This window comes from Macrosteles quadrilineatus, unplaced genomic scaffold, assembly GCF_028750875.1.
Source record: "Macrosteles quadrilineatus isolate MER2022 unplaced genomic scaffold, UCM_ALF_1.0 Scaffold_1__1_contigs__length_201487025, whole genome shotgun sequence".
NCBI lineage: Eukaryota > Metazoa > Arthropoda > Insecta > Hemiptera > Cicadellidae > Macrosteles > Macrosteles quadrilineatus.
This window is the reverse complement of record NW_026542594.1, coordinates 25426696-25442721: the sequence shown is the minus strand read 5'-3', so window position 1 is coordinate 25442721 and position 16026 is coordinate 25426696. Positions and strand designations below refer to the sequence as shown.

At 34.7% G+C, this 16026-nt stretch overlaps 1 protein-coding gene across 1 annotated transcript in view; it reads right to left on the bottom strand.

The window, feature by feature from the left end:
* Positions 1-16026, bottom strand: part of LOC129005297 (cytoplasmic phosphatidylinositol transfer protein 1) — a 57752-nt gene that overhangs the window by 14103 nt on the left and 27623 nt on the right. Inside the window, exons 5-6 of the mRNA XM_054434158.1 lie at positions 14450-14521; positions 6695-6793 (exon numbers count right to left, since the gene is read on the bottom strand). Coding sequence (XP_054290133.1) covers positions 6695-6793; positions 14450-14521 — 171 coding nt within the window. The remainder of the gene's footprint in view (positions 1-6694; positions 6794-14449; positions 14522-16026) is intronic.

The window sequence follows — 16026 nt, the reverse complement described above, 5'->3', positions numbered from 1 at the left end:
GGTATTTAATGTGTCATCACTACTTCCCTGCTTGTTGTTAAATGTAGCAGTTTTCTTTGGTTGTAATGATTTAAGCCTTGGGTCTGATGTGTTGTAATGAAGTGCAGTGTTGTGTTTCTTATTACAATGCTTACATCCTCTAGAATTGCAATGTTCTACGCGATGGCCCGGTTTTAAGCAATTAAAACAGAGTTTTGCTGCTGTCAATTTGCTTAATCGTTCTTCATGAGAAGCCTTAATAAGTTCGCTGCATTGATACACAGGATGGTTTCCATCGCATATGAGGCAGATGGATTCTTTGACAGAAACATATGTTTTCGTGTTTGATTTATGAGGATGAGCCAAGTGTTGTCTTGGATGGGCAGGTTTGTTATGGAGTTGAAATGACGTTGAGTTAGTGTGAACAATGCTGTGGTTGACGTTTTCTAACATTTGACATCTTTTTTTTAAAAAGTCTGTAAGTTCCTTTAAAGTAGGAAGTTCATTTGGTAGGGTTGAAAGTTCCCACTCCTTATGTGTGGATGTGTCAAGCTTTGTAGTTATGAGATGGACAATGAATGGATCATTTTCATTAATCTTTATCTGTAACCCTTCTAAAGCCCTGATGTGAGTTAGAGTGCTATTTAGTAGGTGCCTTAAGCTTGTTGGGTTGTCCCTTTGTACGAGAGAAAGCTCAAAGAGTGATCTTACATGTTGCTGTACGATAAGCCTAATGTTTTGGAACTGATCTTTAAGTAAGCTTAAAGCTACGTTGTAGTTAGAAGCTAATAGCTCTAAGTTCTTTATTACATTAGCTGCATCACCAGTGAGTGCAGCTTTTAGGTAATGCAACTTTTGGACATCATTTAAACTTTCATTTTTGTCAATTAATGCTGAAAAGGAATCAAAGAAGGGCATCCATTCATCAAACTTCCCAGAAAAGCTTGGTAGATTTATGGTTGGTAGTCGAACTGAAATGGACGAGTCTGAGGACTGTGTACTGTTATTTGAATTAGAATTGTGATTAACAACAACTACGTCATTTTGTGGTGGTGGACACGTGTGTTGTTCAATAAAGTTAGCTATTTCTGCACAAAGCACAAAATATTGCTGTTCAAACTCATCCCTTTCAGCTTCATGATCCAATTCTGAATCTGAATCAATATCTTCAATCTTAGATTGCACATTTTCAAATTCTACCCAACTTCCTTCTACCTTTTGTAGCCTAAGTTGTAATTCCTTTACATGCTGACTTCCTAAACATTTATCAAACAAGTTTTTACATCTTGTAAGTTTAGCCTTAATATTACTTCTAGCTTTCACTAATTGTTGTAACTGATCTTGCTTTGGCATGGCTTGTTAATGTTCAATAAAACTTGAATGAATGTACAACTGAATAAATATTGCAAAGTTTGTAAGTAATTTAAATTTACCTTAAGGTCGTGGTTTTATCGCGGGGTGAAGGACCAAAATGTACAATGTCGAGTGTCCAACATTGTTTGTATTAGAAAACTGCATGAAATCATATAAAAAATGAAACTTTATTTAACTTATGACTTGCTTGTAAAACTTTAAAAAATACAATACCTACTGTTTTTGTTTGTGTTTTTACAAATATAAATTCAATCATATGTTAATTTACAAACAGTCTGTTAGGAGATTGAACAAAAATTATGTTTGAAATGGCGTTTATTGTATTGTTTAGAATCCTTGTGAAATTACTTACAAGAATCTTAAAGAAACTAATAAGATTAACCTTCCAGAAGTCGCATCACGGAAGTAACCTCCAGGGATGTTTTATTTTTCGCGATTATATTATTTTGAGTGGTGTTGGCAGTGTGAGTGTCCCTGTACCTCACGCACCTCATTCCTAGAATCGAATGAAGGTCAAAACTCACCCCTACTATTTTATATTTTTTAGTTTTGTTCAGTTTTGTAAGAGGCTGGAAGTAGCTCCGTGTGCGCTCTGCCGATTTTTGTCCAGCCTGGAGGCAACTTCCGTGTGCGACCTCTAGTTTAGTGTGTGCGTTGATTATTGCATGTAAATAATTATTTTTTACGATTCATGTCATTATTTAGTAAATGTATAGTTTTTTCAAAATGAGTGAAGAAGTTAAATTTTCAATTGTAATACTCTTAGCCAGTGCTGAAAGGGAGATTCACGAACGACGTATGTACAGAGTCATTTAGTATTAAGATACCCATTATGTTGAATTACATAAAACATCAGGGGAATTACATAAAATAATCTAGAACCATATCATAGGACATTGTGGTAAAATTTAAATTAACTTCTTGAATATATTCTTGTATAAGATTTCTTCATGTAATTTTATGTTAGAACATTTTATAGAATAATAGTTTAATTTTATATTTATAATACCCCCGTCGCAGCAAACCTGCATACTAAGCAAATTTCCATTTACCCGGCTTGATTTCTACTAAAATATTCCCTATAAATGTTCAGATTTATTTCCTATTTAAATAACATTAATTTTAGTGAGTAGTTAGGTTTGCTGCTACGGGGAAGATGTTGAGGTGTGTTTTTTTAACTGAAATATTGATAGCTTAGTATGAAATAAACCAAATTGCCAAATTTGATTAAAATATATCCATAAACAAGCAAACTAGAACAGTTTATTTATTCTCCATAAGAATAACATGGGAATTTTAAATTTACAATTTTTTAAATTTTCTCCGTAGTCAATGAACATTCAAAAACACTTCAATACACTAAATTATTTGTTTTTTTAAGCTCTTCAAAATGGTCTAGAGAGAAATTTAGAAATTTAATGTTTTTAGGGTCAAAAATGAGAAAAACCCATATTTTTACCCATAAAACCCCCCATAAACCCCTGATCCCATGGTCCGATTATGCTGGTTCGCGAACTCGTTCGAATAAATGTAGGTTTACACGTTTGTACCAAATTTAATCAAAATCGGATCAATTTTGCTCGAGTTATCGCGCTAACGGACACATATATAAATATAAATATATATATATATATACATATATATATATATATATGAATTTGAACGGATGGTGTTTTTGGCCTCAGGGGACCTCAAAACGAAAAAGTAATTTGGTCCCGGGTCTAGGTCTTACCATGAGACCTACGGTAATAGCTTATTCCCTATATGGGAAATTCGCTAAAATCTAATTAAGTTATTTTATAATTAACAGTTCACTAAACACATTTTTTATGTTTAAAATTCAAAATAAAACTTAATTTGTGCACTATAATACAAATTTTACTTCATAAATGTTTGATTTTATTGACCTGGAAGTAACCTCCTGGTGCACCCTCTCCCGTTTTGAAAACCAATGCGCCCTCTGAAAGATTAACAACCTTATGATCCTATGTTTTGTAGTAAATATTGAATTAATGTTTTTTTCGTTGTTGAGAAAAATTAAATATTGTTTACGGTGTTAGTTCTATGAAGCATTCAAACTATGTGGGAGATCAGCTCTATGCTAAGTACACAACTTGGATAGGTTGTAATGGCGTGGTTCGTGGCCAGTCAGGCACTGGACCTTTTGTGTGGTCATATGACGAGATTGGTCAACTCATCACCAGTAGAAATCAAACAAAAAAATTACAAGCAAATAAGCAGATGTGCTAGAGAGACGCAGGGCCGGATTTAGCATTTTTGCGCCCCTAGGCCCAAATAATTTTCCGCCCCCTAGTCTGGTCACATTTCTTCAAACCTTTATTAAAAACTATATAATTCCCATAGGCCTAAGTTAACTGCTTGAATAACACTCCTCTTTGGAATCAGAGCAAGGTTTTTTTAAGAATTGACTTGTTTAGCCTTAACAAAATGCCGTCTTAAACACGTTATTTAGCAATTTTATGCTTTTAATAAATGCTCACGTTTGTGGCCGTGGTGGGACTGAAACAAAAAACTCAACCACCCGAGCATTCCTGAAAAAAAAAAAACATGGCCATTGATTCCAATTCCAGGCCCAAAAAACATGAACTCCATACAGTGCGTCATACTATAGATTAAACCTGCTCCTTTAGTAGATTTGGATTGGCTGAAAACAATTCTTGTTATTTTGTTTAAGGAGTATGTTTTATCTATGTTTAAACCTAGTTTATCCAAAATAAAACGATCTAATGATTAAAAATAGGTCGTCTCCTGATTATTTTACTAGAAATTGAAACACACATCATAGAACTTACCCTAAAATAATAGAAACAAAATTACGTCAAAACTAACGTCCAGTGTCAACAACATGAACTAGATATGAACAAATTTTGAATTAACAATGTCATAAGAAGTCGACTTGAGTAATATTTAATCTATGGTCGTACTGCATCTAGATTAAATATGCAGAGTGGTTTCCAAAGCAAAACAGAGCAATATTCCGGCTAACCGTACCAACCTTACTTAGGTCTGAGGAGAAAATGACAGTATTACTGATGTTTTGGAGGGTATTGAATTTGTCTAAAATCTAATGCAAACTGAGATTAATATTTGTTTGTTAATTTGAAAGGTAAGTACATCGTTGACATCGTTGTTTTGATATTCAACACAACTTATTATATATGTTAACTTGATCCTGCAGATTGTTGTAAACTAATCAAAAGACTTAACTTTTGAGGTGAGAGTGATGTCTAGCACGCATGCGCCCCTAATCAATCTGACCAGTAGTACCGAGCCCGAGCCAGCATGCATACCCCTTGGGCGCTCGTCATCGTCAACGTTAGAGCCTACTCCCGTATAACCAATGTTCTTTGATCTTTACCAATTTTGTAATGAAATTGATGCGTGATTCTGAAAATAGATTACATTTCCTAACAATTATTTCTTCTTATGAAATTCAGGATCACAATGCTTTTGAGTTTTTTTTATCAACTATGACTTTTTATTTTAGAGAGCCTAGGTATAAAAAAAATACTCTCGGCCGTGCGCCCTCTGGGACCATGCGCCCATAGGCCCGGGCCTACCGGGCCTGTTGGGAAATCCGGCCCTGGAGAGACGTTGTCTTTTAAAGCTACTGTTGGTGCAACGCACAAAAAAACTCGGCTGCGTATCAAGGAAAATCAATGACATTTTGAAAATAAACTCAAGTAATTGGCATCAAGTAGAAGGCAACTATTAAAAGTTAAAGAACTGTTATTTAAGTTTAGGTTTAGTATTGTGTGTTTCACAATTAACTGTTAGTTTTTGTGTGAAAAAAAAACTAAAATTAAGTATTTCAGAGGTGTTAATACAATACACTCTCAATTATCCGTAGGCGGTTTATCCGCGGTGCATGAAGGTAAAAAAAGTTACTAAATACAAAACCGCAATAAAAATCGTAAATCACAAATACAGTACAGTACAATTAATAATGTACAGTACAAAATATGTAGAGTAAGTAGTTCAGTATTACTGTACAGTATATCAGTATCAACTGTACGTGGTCTGTGACTGTGCTTGAACAGTTTTGGGCGCAACCAGCGGCACTGCAGATCTTTGTTTACTTAGCACGCAATGAATCACGTGACCGGTGAGTAATCTGCACGTGCATGGTCATTCGCCCTGTCTGCCACTGTTGACTCACCCTCCCCCTTTCCCTAAATACGCTTACCACTACAGCATTATCAAACTGTTTGTTTCGTTAGTGCAAACGATAGTGACATTGATGACATTTATTAAGTTTTGTTATCAGGTACGTCCTTTTATTGTATAATAAACTTATTTAAAGCACTCGTATGTTGTTTTTTAGTGCCTTCGACCTTTGTTTAACCATTTTGTGGATTATCCGAGAAAATTCTATTATCCTCGGACTCGTAAGGTTTACATGGGAAATTCCAGAGCCACTGGGTGGGAACCCGAAAGGATTTTTGAGATAAGAACTCGTCTATATGTTAATCAGGAATATGGGCCATTGTTTAAAGTTATTTTCCTAATTTACTGTTTCTAACAGCTGGTCTCATATTAACTATGTTATATCTTGTTTACTTTTGTTCGGTTGAAGAAATACAGTCCACTAAGAAGCATCTAGTTTTTTTCTCTATTTATCTATCTTCATCTACATTTTAATCTAAGTTTATCCATCTATCTAAATTCTTTAAACATTTGGCCCTTCTAACCCGGAATAAATAAGCAATTAATAGTTATTTCTTCAATTCAGTTATAAAAGAAATCAAGAGAATTTCCTATCCTCAGTTGAAGTGATGTCCCTAGAATCCAAACTAGGTCTTCAAGCAACACGCTTAAAAATCTTAGAAAAAGCCATTTATCAAAACACTTAGCTTGTCAAAAGATACCTAATGGTTCAAAAGTGTACAGCTTGATAACTAAAGCTAGATACTTTGATAAACCTTTCCCAGAAGACTATAGTACAGCTTTCAAACAGCTCCAAGAGCACTTCAAAACCCAAAGATTGAACACTCTATTTTGCTCGGAGATTGGCTGTGTCAGGGATCTTGTTCATCCTCAAACATTTGCAAGGCACATAGTGAACTTCCAGAAGACGACTGGGGCCACTGTTCACATAGTCTCTTACGAACAGCAAGCAGCGAGAAGACCTCTTTGGAAGGGACTATCACACCAACAGTTCTTAAAATTACCATTAACACTTACTTCACATCAGTCCTGGGTCCAGGTCTTACATTGAGACCTATGGTATAACTTATTCCCTACATGGGAAATTAGCGAAAAACTCAAACAAATATTGATCTAAGTTAATGATTTTCTTCAAATAAAAATAGCCACTTACCTCTTCTTCTTTGTAATGTTTTGGGCTTACTTCATCGTAACAAATATCAATGAAATCCACCATTCGTTGTTGGGACTGCTCTTGAGTTAGATTCAAGCACTGAAAAAAAAGATATCACTTAAACTCAAAATAATATTTAGGTATTGCTCAAATAATTATAGGGCCTACGATTATTTCTTATTTTTTACAATCAAAAGTTGGCATTAGACCTAATATATATGTAAGGTATTAAAAAAGAGTGGAGAAGTTTTGCATCTCTCTTGCCCTACCCTCCCTATACACCAACCTCCTAGTCAACACAATTTTTACCCTATTATACAGTAGAAGTAACATTTTTTAATTTGTTCTAATAAGTCACTGTAAGCTGTTGTCCAAACTGACCAAAATCAATAATAACCCGGTCGCAGCAAACCTGCAGACTAAGCGAATTTCCATTTGCCCGATTGGATTTACCTACACTAAAATGTCACATTTATTCCCTATTTAAATATAATTAGTTTAACGAGCACGTAGGTTTGCTGTAACAGGGAGGGTTAAAAAAGTGTCTTTTTTAATGTTAATATTTTAGTAAGAAACGAGTGCATTTTACAAATTTGATCAAAATACATATTTTGAAAACTATATCCTATAACCTATAAGTAAACTGTTGTGGTTTGCTTGTTTATGAACATTCATAAACAAGCAAACCACAACAGTTTACTTATAGCGGAAAGTTTAATGTAGGTACAGTAATATAAAAGTTATAAATTAATTTTTAACGCTTCAATATACTAAATTATTTGTTTTTTTAAGCTCTACAAAATGGTTTGGAAAGAAATTGCTAAATTTTATGTTTTTTGGGTCGAAAATGGGAAAACCCAATTTTTACCCCATAAAACCCCTATAAACCCCTGTTCCCATAGTCGGATCATGCTGGTTCGCGAACTTGTTTGCATAAATGTAGGTTTACACGTTTATACCAAATTTCATCTAAATTGGATCATTTTTGCTTGAGTTATCTTGCTAACGGACACATATAGGCTATATACAGAGTTTCCCGTAAGTAAACAGCCAAACTCCGGGAAATGGTTTTATGAGTCAAAATAAAGAGAAAATCAAGAATAACATTTTTTCCAAAATCGCTTCGTTGACCAGATATCCGCCATTTTGTATTCTTTACATAAACATTTTTATTTTTGGATTTTTTCAACCAATCTTTAAAAAAAATGTTATGTAGGTTAAGGTAGAAGAGCCCCATGTCAGGAAGAAAAATCATCTTGATTCAACTTAAAATTTCAAAATGGCGGCTCATGGTAAGACCTGGACCCGGGACAGATATAATTTTTCGTTTTGAGATCCATAGTGGCCAAAAACACCATCCGTTCAAATTCATATATATGTATCCGTTAGCGCGATAACTCGAGCAAAAATGATCCGATTTTGATGAAATTTGGTACAAACGTGTAATCCTACGTTTATTCGAACGAGTTCGCGAACCAGCATAATCGGACAATGGGAACGGGGGTTTATGGGGGGTCTTATGGGGTAAAAATGGGTTTTCCCATTTTTAACCCTAAAAACTAAAAAAATTTCAATTTCTTTCTAAACCGTTTTGTAGAGCTTTAAAAAAGAAATAATTTAGTATATTGAAGCGCTGTTGTATGCCTAACAATCACGGAGAAAATTCAAAAATAGTGCATTTTAAAATTCCCATGTTATTCTTATGGAGAAAATGAAAACTGTTGTAATTTACTTGTTTATGGATATATGTTGATAAAATTTGGCAAATTTATTTATTTCATCCTATTGAAATAAATAAATTATTTTATTTATTTCATCTTATTGACGAATGGTCAAAAAAAACTTTTTACCTTCCCCGTAGCAGCAAACCTAAGCACTCATTAAATCTAATGTTACTTAATTTGGAAATAAATTATGTCTTATTCATGGAAATATTTTAGTAATAATGTAATCAAACAAGTTGAAATTCGCTTAGTCTGCAGGTTTGCTGCGGCGGGTGTATTAATTTTTTAAACTTAAATTACTCAAAAACAGCTAATTTTATGAAAAAATGCCAGAAACACTTTTATTAAGGATTTTTTATTCCCTATCAAACGATACCAAGTTCAAAAAGATCGAATAAGAAATGGCTGAAATATAATGATTTTTAGTTGTAAAATGGAGTGAGGCAGAAGTTAGTCAGATTTGCCCCTTTTTACAACTAAAAATCGTAATATTTCCGCCATTTCTTATTCGATCTTTTTGAACTTGGTATCGTTTGATAGGGAATAAAAAATGCTAAATAAAAGTGTTTTAGAAATTTTTTCATAAATTAGCCGTTTTTGAGTATTTTATGTTAAAAAAATTAAAATGGCTGCCATTTTGAAATTTTAAGCTGAATCAAGATGATTTTTTTTTTTTAACATGGGACTCTTCTACCTTAACCTACATACCATGTTTTATAAAGATCGGTTGAAAAAAAATCCAAAAATAAAAAGGTTTATGAAAAAATACAAAATGGCGGATATCTGGTTAACAAAGTGATTTTAGAAAAGAATGTATTTTGACCCATAGAACCATTTCCCGGAGTTTGGCTGTTTAATTACGGGACACCCTATAAATATATATATGTGAATTTGAACGGATGGTGTTTTTGGCCTCTAGGGACCTCAAAACAAAAAAGTAAATCGCTCCCGGGTCCATGAGTACCATGAGTACTAGGGTAATAGCTCAAATCAAATCAAATCAAAATTTCTTTTATTTCGTTTAAAATAATCATTGTTTACAGTTTTTACAAAATATATATTACAATAGAAATACAACTGAATACCTTAAAAATGTACGAAATTTGCTTACTCCCTATATGGTAAATTCGCTAAAACTTAGTGCTAAACCACTTATATAAGTAGGGGTTTTGATTGTTGTACAATTTATAAAATTAAAATATATAAGTAAATTAAATTACAGATATTAAATATTATCTTTAAAACCTAAGCCCAAGTATAGCTCAGGGCATTAGTTCGTTGAATCTCACCTGTAAGCACTAGTGTGCTTATAGAGGCACTTGTCTCGCTAGGCCGACGATGGCATGGTAGGTCATTTGGCGAAGGCATTACACTGACGAGTGTTGCGTTGAGATCTTTCTACATGCACAGGTTTTGAATTCCTTACATTTGCAATCCATACTAAGCTCAATAATGTGTGGCTTAGCTGGCGGGAGAGGCCCGTCTTAAATAAACGGTGTCCGGCTTATGTGGAAGTTGACGGCATTATTGAGTTTAATAGGGATTGTACCACAGCCACCTCTAATACAAGGCCGTGGCGAGCGAAACGTGGCAACGTCGCATCCGTGTCTTGGTGCGCGGTCATCTTAGCATTACATTGAATGGAGGAGTCGCGTACCGACTTACATAAATGTGTTTCTACTATCCTTAATCATTAGTAATGACATTGAGCTTGTTACTACAGCATGTCAGATAAATGTGATGTGCCTGGATGCAAGAATAATTACGAAAGCTCAATTAAAAATGAATAATACATACAGTGTTCTAAGATTTTAAGCGATCCGCCGCGTCAGCAACAATGGCTTCCTGCTATTCTTGGGTAAAATTAGACATCTTAAAACAATTCTCGTTTTTGTGTGAAAGATTTTCACGAATATGAACTTAGATTTGAAAAAAAATGTAAGAATAAGACATTGATTCGTGTAAATATAGACGCGAGAAGTGATTTTTAGGTGAGAATGCCGTACTATTTCCTTATTTATTTGTCTATCTTATTGACAAAAGCTGTTGTTAAGTGATTAAAATAACTTAAATGAATAGCACTTCAAAGAAATAAACCTTTGTTTCTGTTAAGTAGGCATACTAGTAAAAAATATGTAGCCTACTGCACCATCTAACAATAAAAGCATCATAGTCTCCGACTCCAGTCTGAATGTTGATGTGAAAAAAATTCTACTAGGTGGCGTTTGCAGAGGCGTCCACAAAATTGAGCGGAGTCATCAAGAGTTTATATTATATTGTTTTGGTCATACTACAGTAATACCAGTTGTTTTTAAAGCATGCGTTACGGGTCTAAAGTAGCATTTTTACTCTTTAGGAAGGAAAAATAGTTTGTATCCTCTATGGAGTAAAAATCAGCTGTTGTCAACTCAGTTGTAAATTTCTATATTGTAAACGATTGCATGTATCGAAATATGTATCGATTCGTGCTTCGTAGTTATTTAAACCTACAGTCTACAGTCTCTTCCCATAGCCTTTTAGCATTGCAGATACATTAATCCATTCCCACACTCAACACGCTAGATACCTTAATCTAATCGTCATAAACAGATCCCACACTCCGGACAGCTCACCTTGACGACTGCCTTCACCACTTCATACGTCTCGGACCTTTTCTCTCCCTTCCCATAGCATTTTAGGATTGCAGATCCCTTAATCTAATCGTCATAAACAGTTCCCACACTCCGGACTGCTCGCATTTACTACTTCCTTCACCACTTCCTACGTCACGGACCTGTTTACCTACATCCCATAGCATTTTAGGATTGCAGATACCTTGATGCAATGGTCATAAACAGTTCCCACACTCCGGAAAGCTTGCCTTGACTACTTCCTTCACCACTTCCTACATCGTGGACCTGTTTTCCTCCCTTCCCATGGCATTTTATGATTGCAGATACCTCAATCTAATCGTCATAACCAGTTCCCACACTCCGGACAGCTCGCCTTGACTACTTCCTTCATAATTTCCTACGTCGCGGACCCGTTTTCCTCCCTTCCAATAGCATTTTATGATTGCAGATACCTTAATCTAATCGTCATAACCAGTTCCCACATTCCGGACTGCTCGCCTTTACTGCTTCCTTCACCACTTCTGACGTCGCGGACCTGTTTCCCTCCCTACCCATAGCACCATAGGATTGTAAATACCTTAAGCTAATGGTCATAAACAGTTCCCTCTCTCCAGACTACTCGTATTTACTACTTCCTTCACCACTTCCTACGTCACGGGCCTGTTTACCTCCCTTCCCATAGCATTTTATGATTGCAGATACCTTAATCTAATCATCACAAACAGTTCCAACACTCCGGACTGCTCGCCTTTACTACTTCCTTCGCTACTTCTTACGCCACAACCCTGTTTACCTCCCTTTCCATAGCATTTTTGGATTGCAGATACCTTGATCTACTCGTCATAAACAGTTCCCACACTCCGGACTGTTCGCCTTTACTACTTCTTTCACCACTTCCTACATAGCGGACCTGTTTCCCTCCCTTCCCATAGCATCATAGGATTGCAAATGCCTTAATCTAATGGTCATAAACAGTTCCCACACTCCCGACTGCTCGCCTTTACTACTTCCTTAATCACTTGCTACGTCGCGGACCCGTTTTCCTCCCTTCCCTTATAATTTTTAGAATGCAGATACCTAAATCTAATCGTCATAAACGGTTCCCACACTCCGGACTGCTCGCCTTTACTACTTCCTTCACCACTTGCTACGTAGCAGACCTGTTTTCCTCCCTTCCCATAGCATCATAGGATTGCAATGCCTTAATCCAATGGTAATAAACAGTTCCCACACTCCGGACTGCTCGCATTTAATACTTCCTTCACCACTTCCTACGTCACGGACCCGTTTACCTCCCTTCCCATAGCATTTTAGATTGCAGATACCTTAATCTAATCCTCATAAACAGTTCCCAAACTCCGGACTGCTCGCCTTTATTACTTCCTTTACCACTTCCTACGTAGCAGACCTGTTTCCCTCCCTTCCCATAGCATCATAGGATTGCAATGCCTTAATCTAATGGTCATAAACAGTTCCCACACTCCGGACTGCTCGCATTTACTACTTCCTTCACCACTTCCTACGTCACGGACCTGTTTACCTTCCTTCCCATAGCATTTTATGATTGCAGATACCTAAATCTAATCGTCATTAACAGTTTCCACACTCCAGACTGCTCACCTTTAGTACTTCCTTTAGCACTTCTTACGTCACGGACCTCAAGCTAGTGTCGTCATTTGTTTATATTTATGATTCATGCCGTTTCTGTTCTAATATCTGTGGAATAATGCTATAAGCTATTTCTTCATCTGCTGCATTCAAAAGTCAACAGCTGATCATATGTCTTTGTTTATGTGTCAAATACTGCTTCCATAAGGATTACATTGAAACTTTGAGACCCAGTGGGGCGGATTCCTGAGAGTTATTTTTAACGCCATATAGATGTTGGCACTCACCGATATGGTTTTTATCACCATCCAAAATTTGAAAACGATTGATTCAGCCGTCTAGGAGGAGTTTGCGTATTACGAAATGCATAAAAGTCGACGTATAAGAGCTTCGCTCAATAAATGTTTTGGAACGCCATATGGAGGCTTGGATTCTGAAATCGTTTAAAAAAAATGGCAAACGTTTTGCTTAGTAATTAGTTATTTGAAGAAAATAAATTATTTAGTAAGTATACCTTCAAAATGAAAATTTCAAATTTTGTTGTCGCTAACTTATGATTTCCTCAGGTAGACTAAAAGACAATATTCCTATTGAAAATTGAAAATTTTTTATTTGAACAAATTGTTGGATGCTAGTCCCTACAAATCCCAAAGTCTCTACAAATATATTGAAGTGGCAATAAGTTAGTCTTACTACTGTATTACCAGTCTTGGTATAGTAGCTATATTTTGTAAAATTTAAGCCCTGTCTGTCTAGTAGTTTTTACCATGTTGAATAACAGACATATAATACAGATACCATGAGATTGTTATTTAATAGTAGGGCCCCTATAAGTTATCAAATTAACAAAGTAAATATGTAAAGTCCATCTATTTCCACATTCATCGCACTTACAATATGATAAATGCAACCAAAAACATTATGTTTGTATCTTTAGTTTTAGACATATTGTGGTGCAATTTTTAACTAAATAAACAACATATATTCTAATTTGTCTATTTTACTATACCTTAAAATCCACTAAAATATGTAATTTAAATACTTTCATTCATTGATACAGAGCAGCAATCGTCTCATTGATGTATATAGCCTAGCACGAGTGCCGGACCCAGGCGGCGGGTGAGTGTGGCATTGCCAGTTCGAACATCGCAGCCTTGTATTAGAGGTGGCTGTGATTGTACACAACACATGTTTTGCTTCTTTTTACATTAGTATATAGGAGGAGGATATAGATTTGTCTTCTTTTCCTTTTATTTTAGTTAAATATGGACATATCGTGTTAAAAGAAATAAGATTATAAAACACATAAAAGGACGTAGGCCCTAATCTAAAAGAATATTAAAAGAAAAATATAAAATACCCCGCAGCAGCAAACCTGCAGACTAAGCGAATTTCCATTTACCTGGCTGGATTTCTACTCACATATACCCTAAAAATTGTCAGATTTATTTCCTATTTAAATAACATTAATTTTAGTGAGATCTTAGGTTCGCTGCTACAGGGAAGATATTGATGTGTGTTTTTTTACTGCTATGTTCATAGATTAGTATGAAATAAAAACCATTTCCAAATTTGGTTAAAATATATCCATAAACAAGCAAACTACAACATTTTATCCATATGTGTGTTTATCCATAATGGTTGTTGATAAGCTAATGGGAGAAAGTTTGTATCAGATTGCTGATGCTGATACCGTTTTTTTCAATTTGCACGCAATAGGGTTGAAACACTTAATTTTGAAATGGTTTTTTATTGAATAAAATATTTTTGCTCCAACATTTCAATTCATTTCAGTAAGAGATTTTACTTACATTGTCGTTTGTTCCATTGTTGTTCTCAAATTTGGTCTGGATGTTGATACTAAACTTTGGTAAGAATGAACACTAAAAAAAAAAACAATTCACTGAATTAAAATATTGCACTGATGTGTCAAGCAAACATTAAAAACATGATTAGGTAACTAACTAAAATAATTACCATAAGATTGATTTGAGTATTTAAACAGACATGTAATAAAGTTATATTTTAGGCTATCATAGTCAAATGGTCTTATGACCGGTTTATGCCCAATCTAAATAAAAATATATTACAGTACTTTAAAAGAATTATTATATTTAGAGAAAAAATAATCATAGGCCTAGTGTGTGTCATAGTCGCAACAATTTTGGACAACCCAACAATTGGAAGTGTGAGGGTCAACAAAAAATATGATTTAAGCTAAAAGCACAAAGGTAGATGCAATTTTGGAAATTTGTTCTTTGTATTCAATTTTCCCAAAACTAGGTGAACGATGCTTGCAATACTGAGTGGAACAAGCTTATTAATCCGACACTTTTGAGAAATAACCATTCTTCTCTCAAGATGTAGGCCTTACTATCTATTTTCTATCCATAGGCTATCTATTGTTTTTAAAGGTGTACACAACAATTAATGTTAAATCATTTGGCATGAATTTCCCCATTCTACCTAGGTCTTGTTGGTTATTCATTTTGTAGTGTATAATCAGTAGTATTAACAATTATTCTTTTCTTTTCTCCTGCTTTTGTAATGTGCTTGTATAAATGGCTTGTTAAACATGTAACAACTCTTTTGTTTACACTTTCATTGTTATGTTGCAGAACTATAATAGCCACCAATCAACTAATAAGGACCATGTTAAATTTCTAAAAGTTTAAATTCTGTATAACAGAGCTCTGAAGTCAGATTTTTACCATCTCAGATTTATATGTTTCGCATAGTTGGTAACTTTGTCTGTGAAAATTTAGTGTGGATCACTTCAGCCTTTCAGGAGGAGTATTTGTAAATCAAAAGCTGAAGAGTAGTAAGGATCAGCATTGAAATCTGATGTTTTCAAAACATCGTTGTTTTTATTGTTTGTACAGTACATCAATGTTAAGTTAATGATGTTTTCATCAAACATCAATGTGTTTGGCCAACTATCGAAATATCAGGGTATTTCCTGAACTCAATTGTAATGAAAATTTGAAAGTTGGTCTTGACAAACTTGAAAAAAATGTTATTTGTGTAACTAGTGAGCAAAAGCCTTTTGCACTCATGTTACATATTATATTTTTTCTACAGTCACTAGGTTATAAATAATTAGTCTTTCAAACACTATACAACACGTTTTTAGGTTAGGTTAAACCCAAGCCATGAATGGAATGGGAAATACTGCACTAGCTGATTTTAGTCGAGTGTTACTTATTTGGGTATAAACAGTAATAGGTAATCAGTTTAAACACATACCGTAATAAACAAGTAGATTGTTCTTCAAAATATGCCAATAAAACATTTTCTGACAGTTACGCGCAAAGCTAGGAAAACAGTTTGTATGCTTGTTCATACTGCTTTCTTGATTTTTCAGGTGACAGGTTTAATGAAACATGTT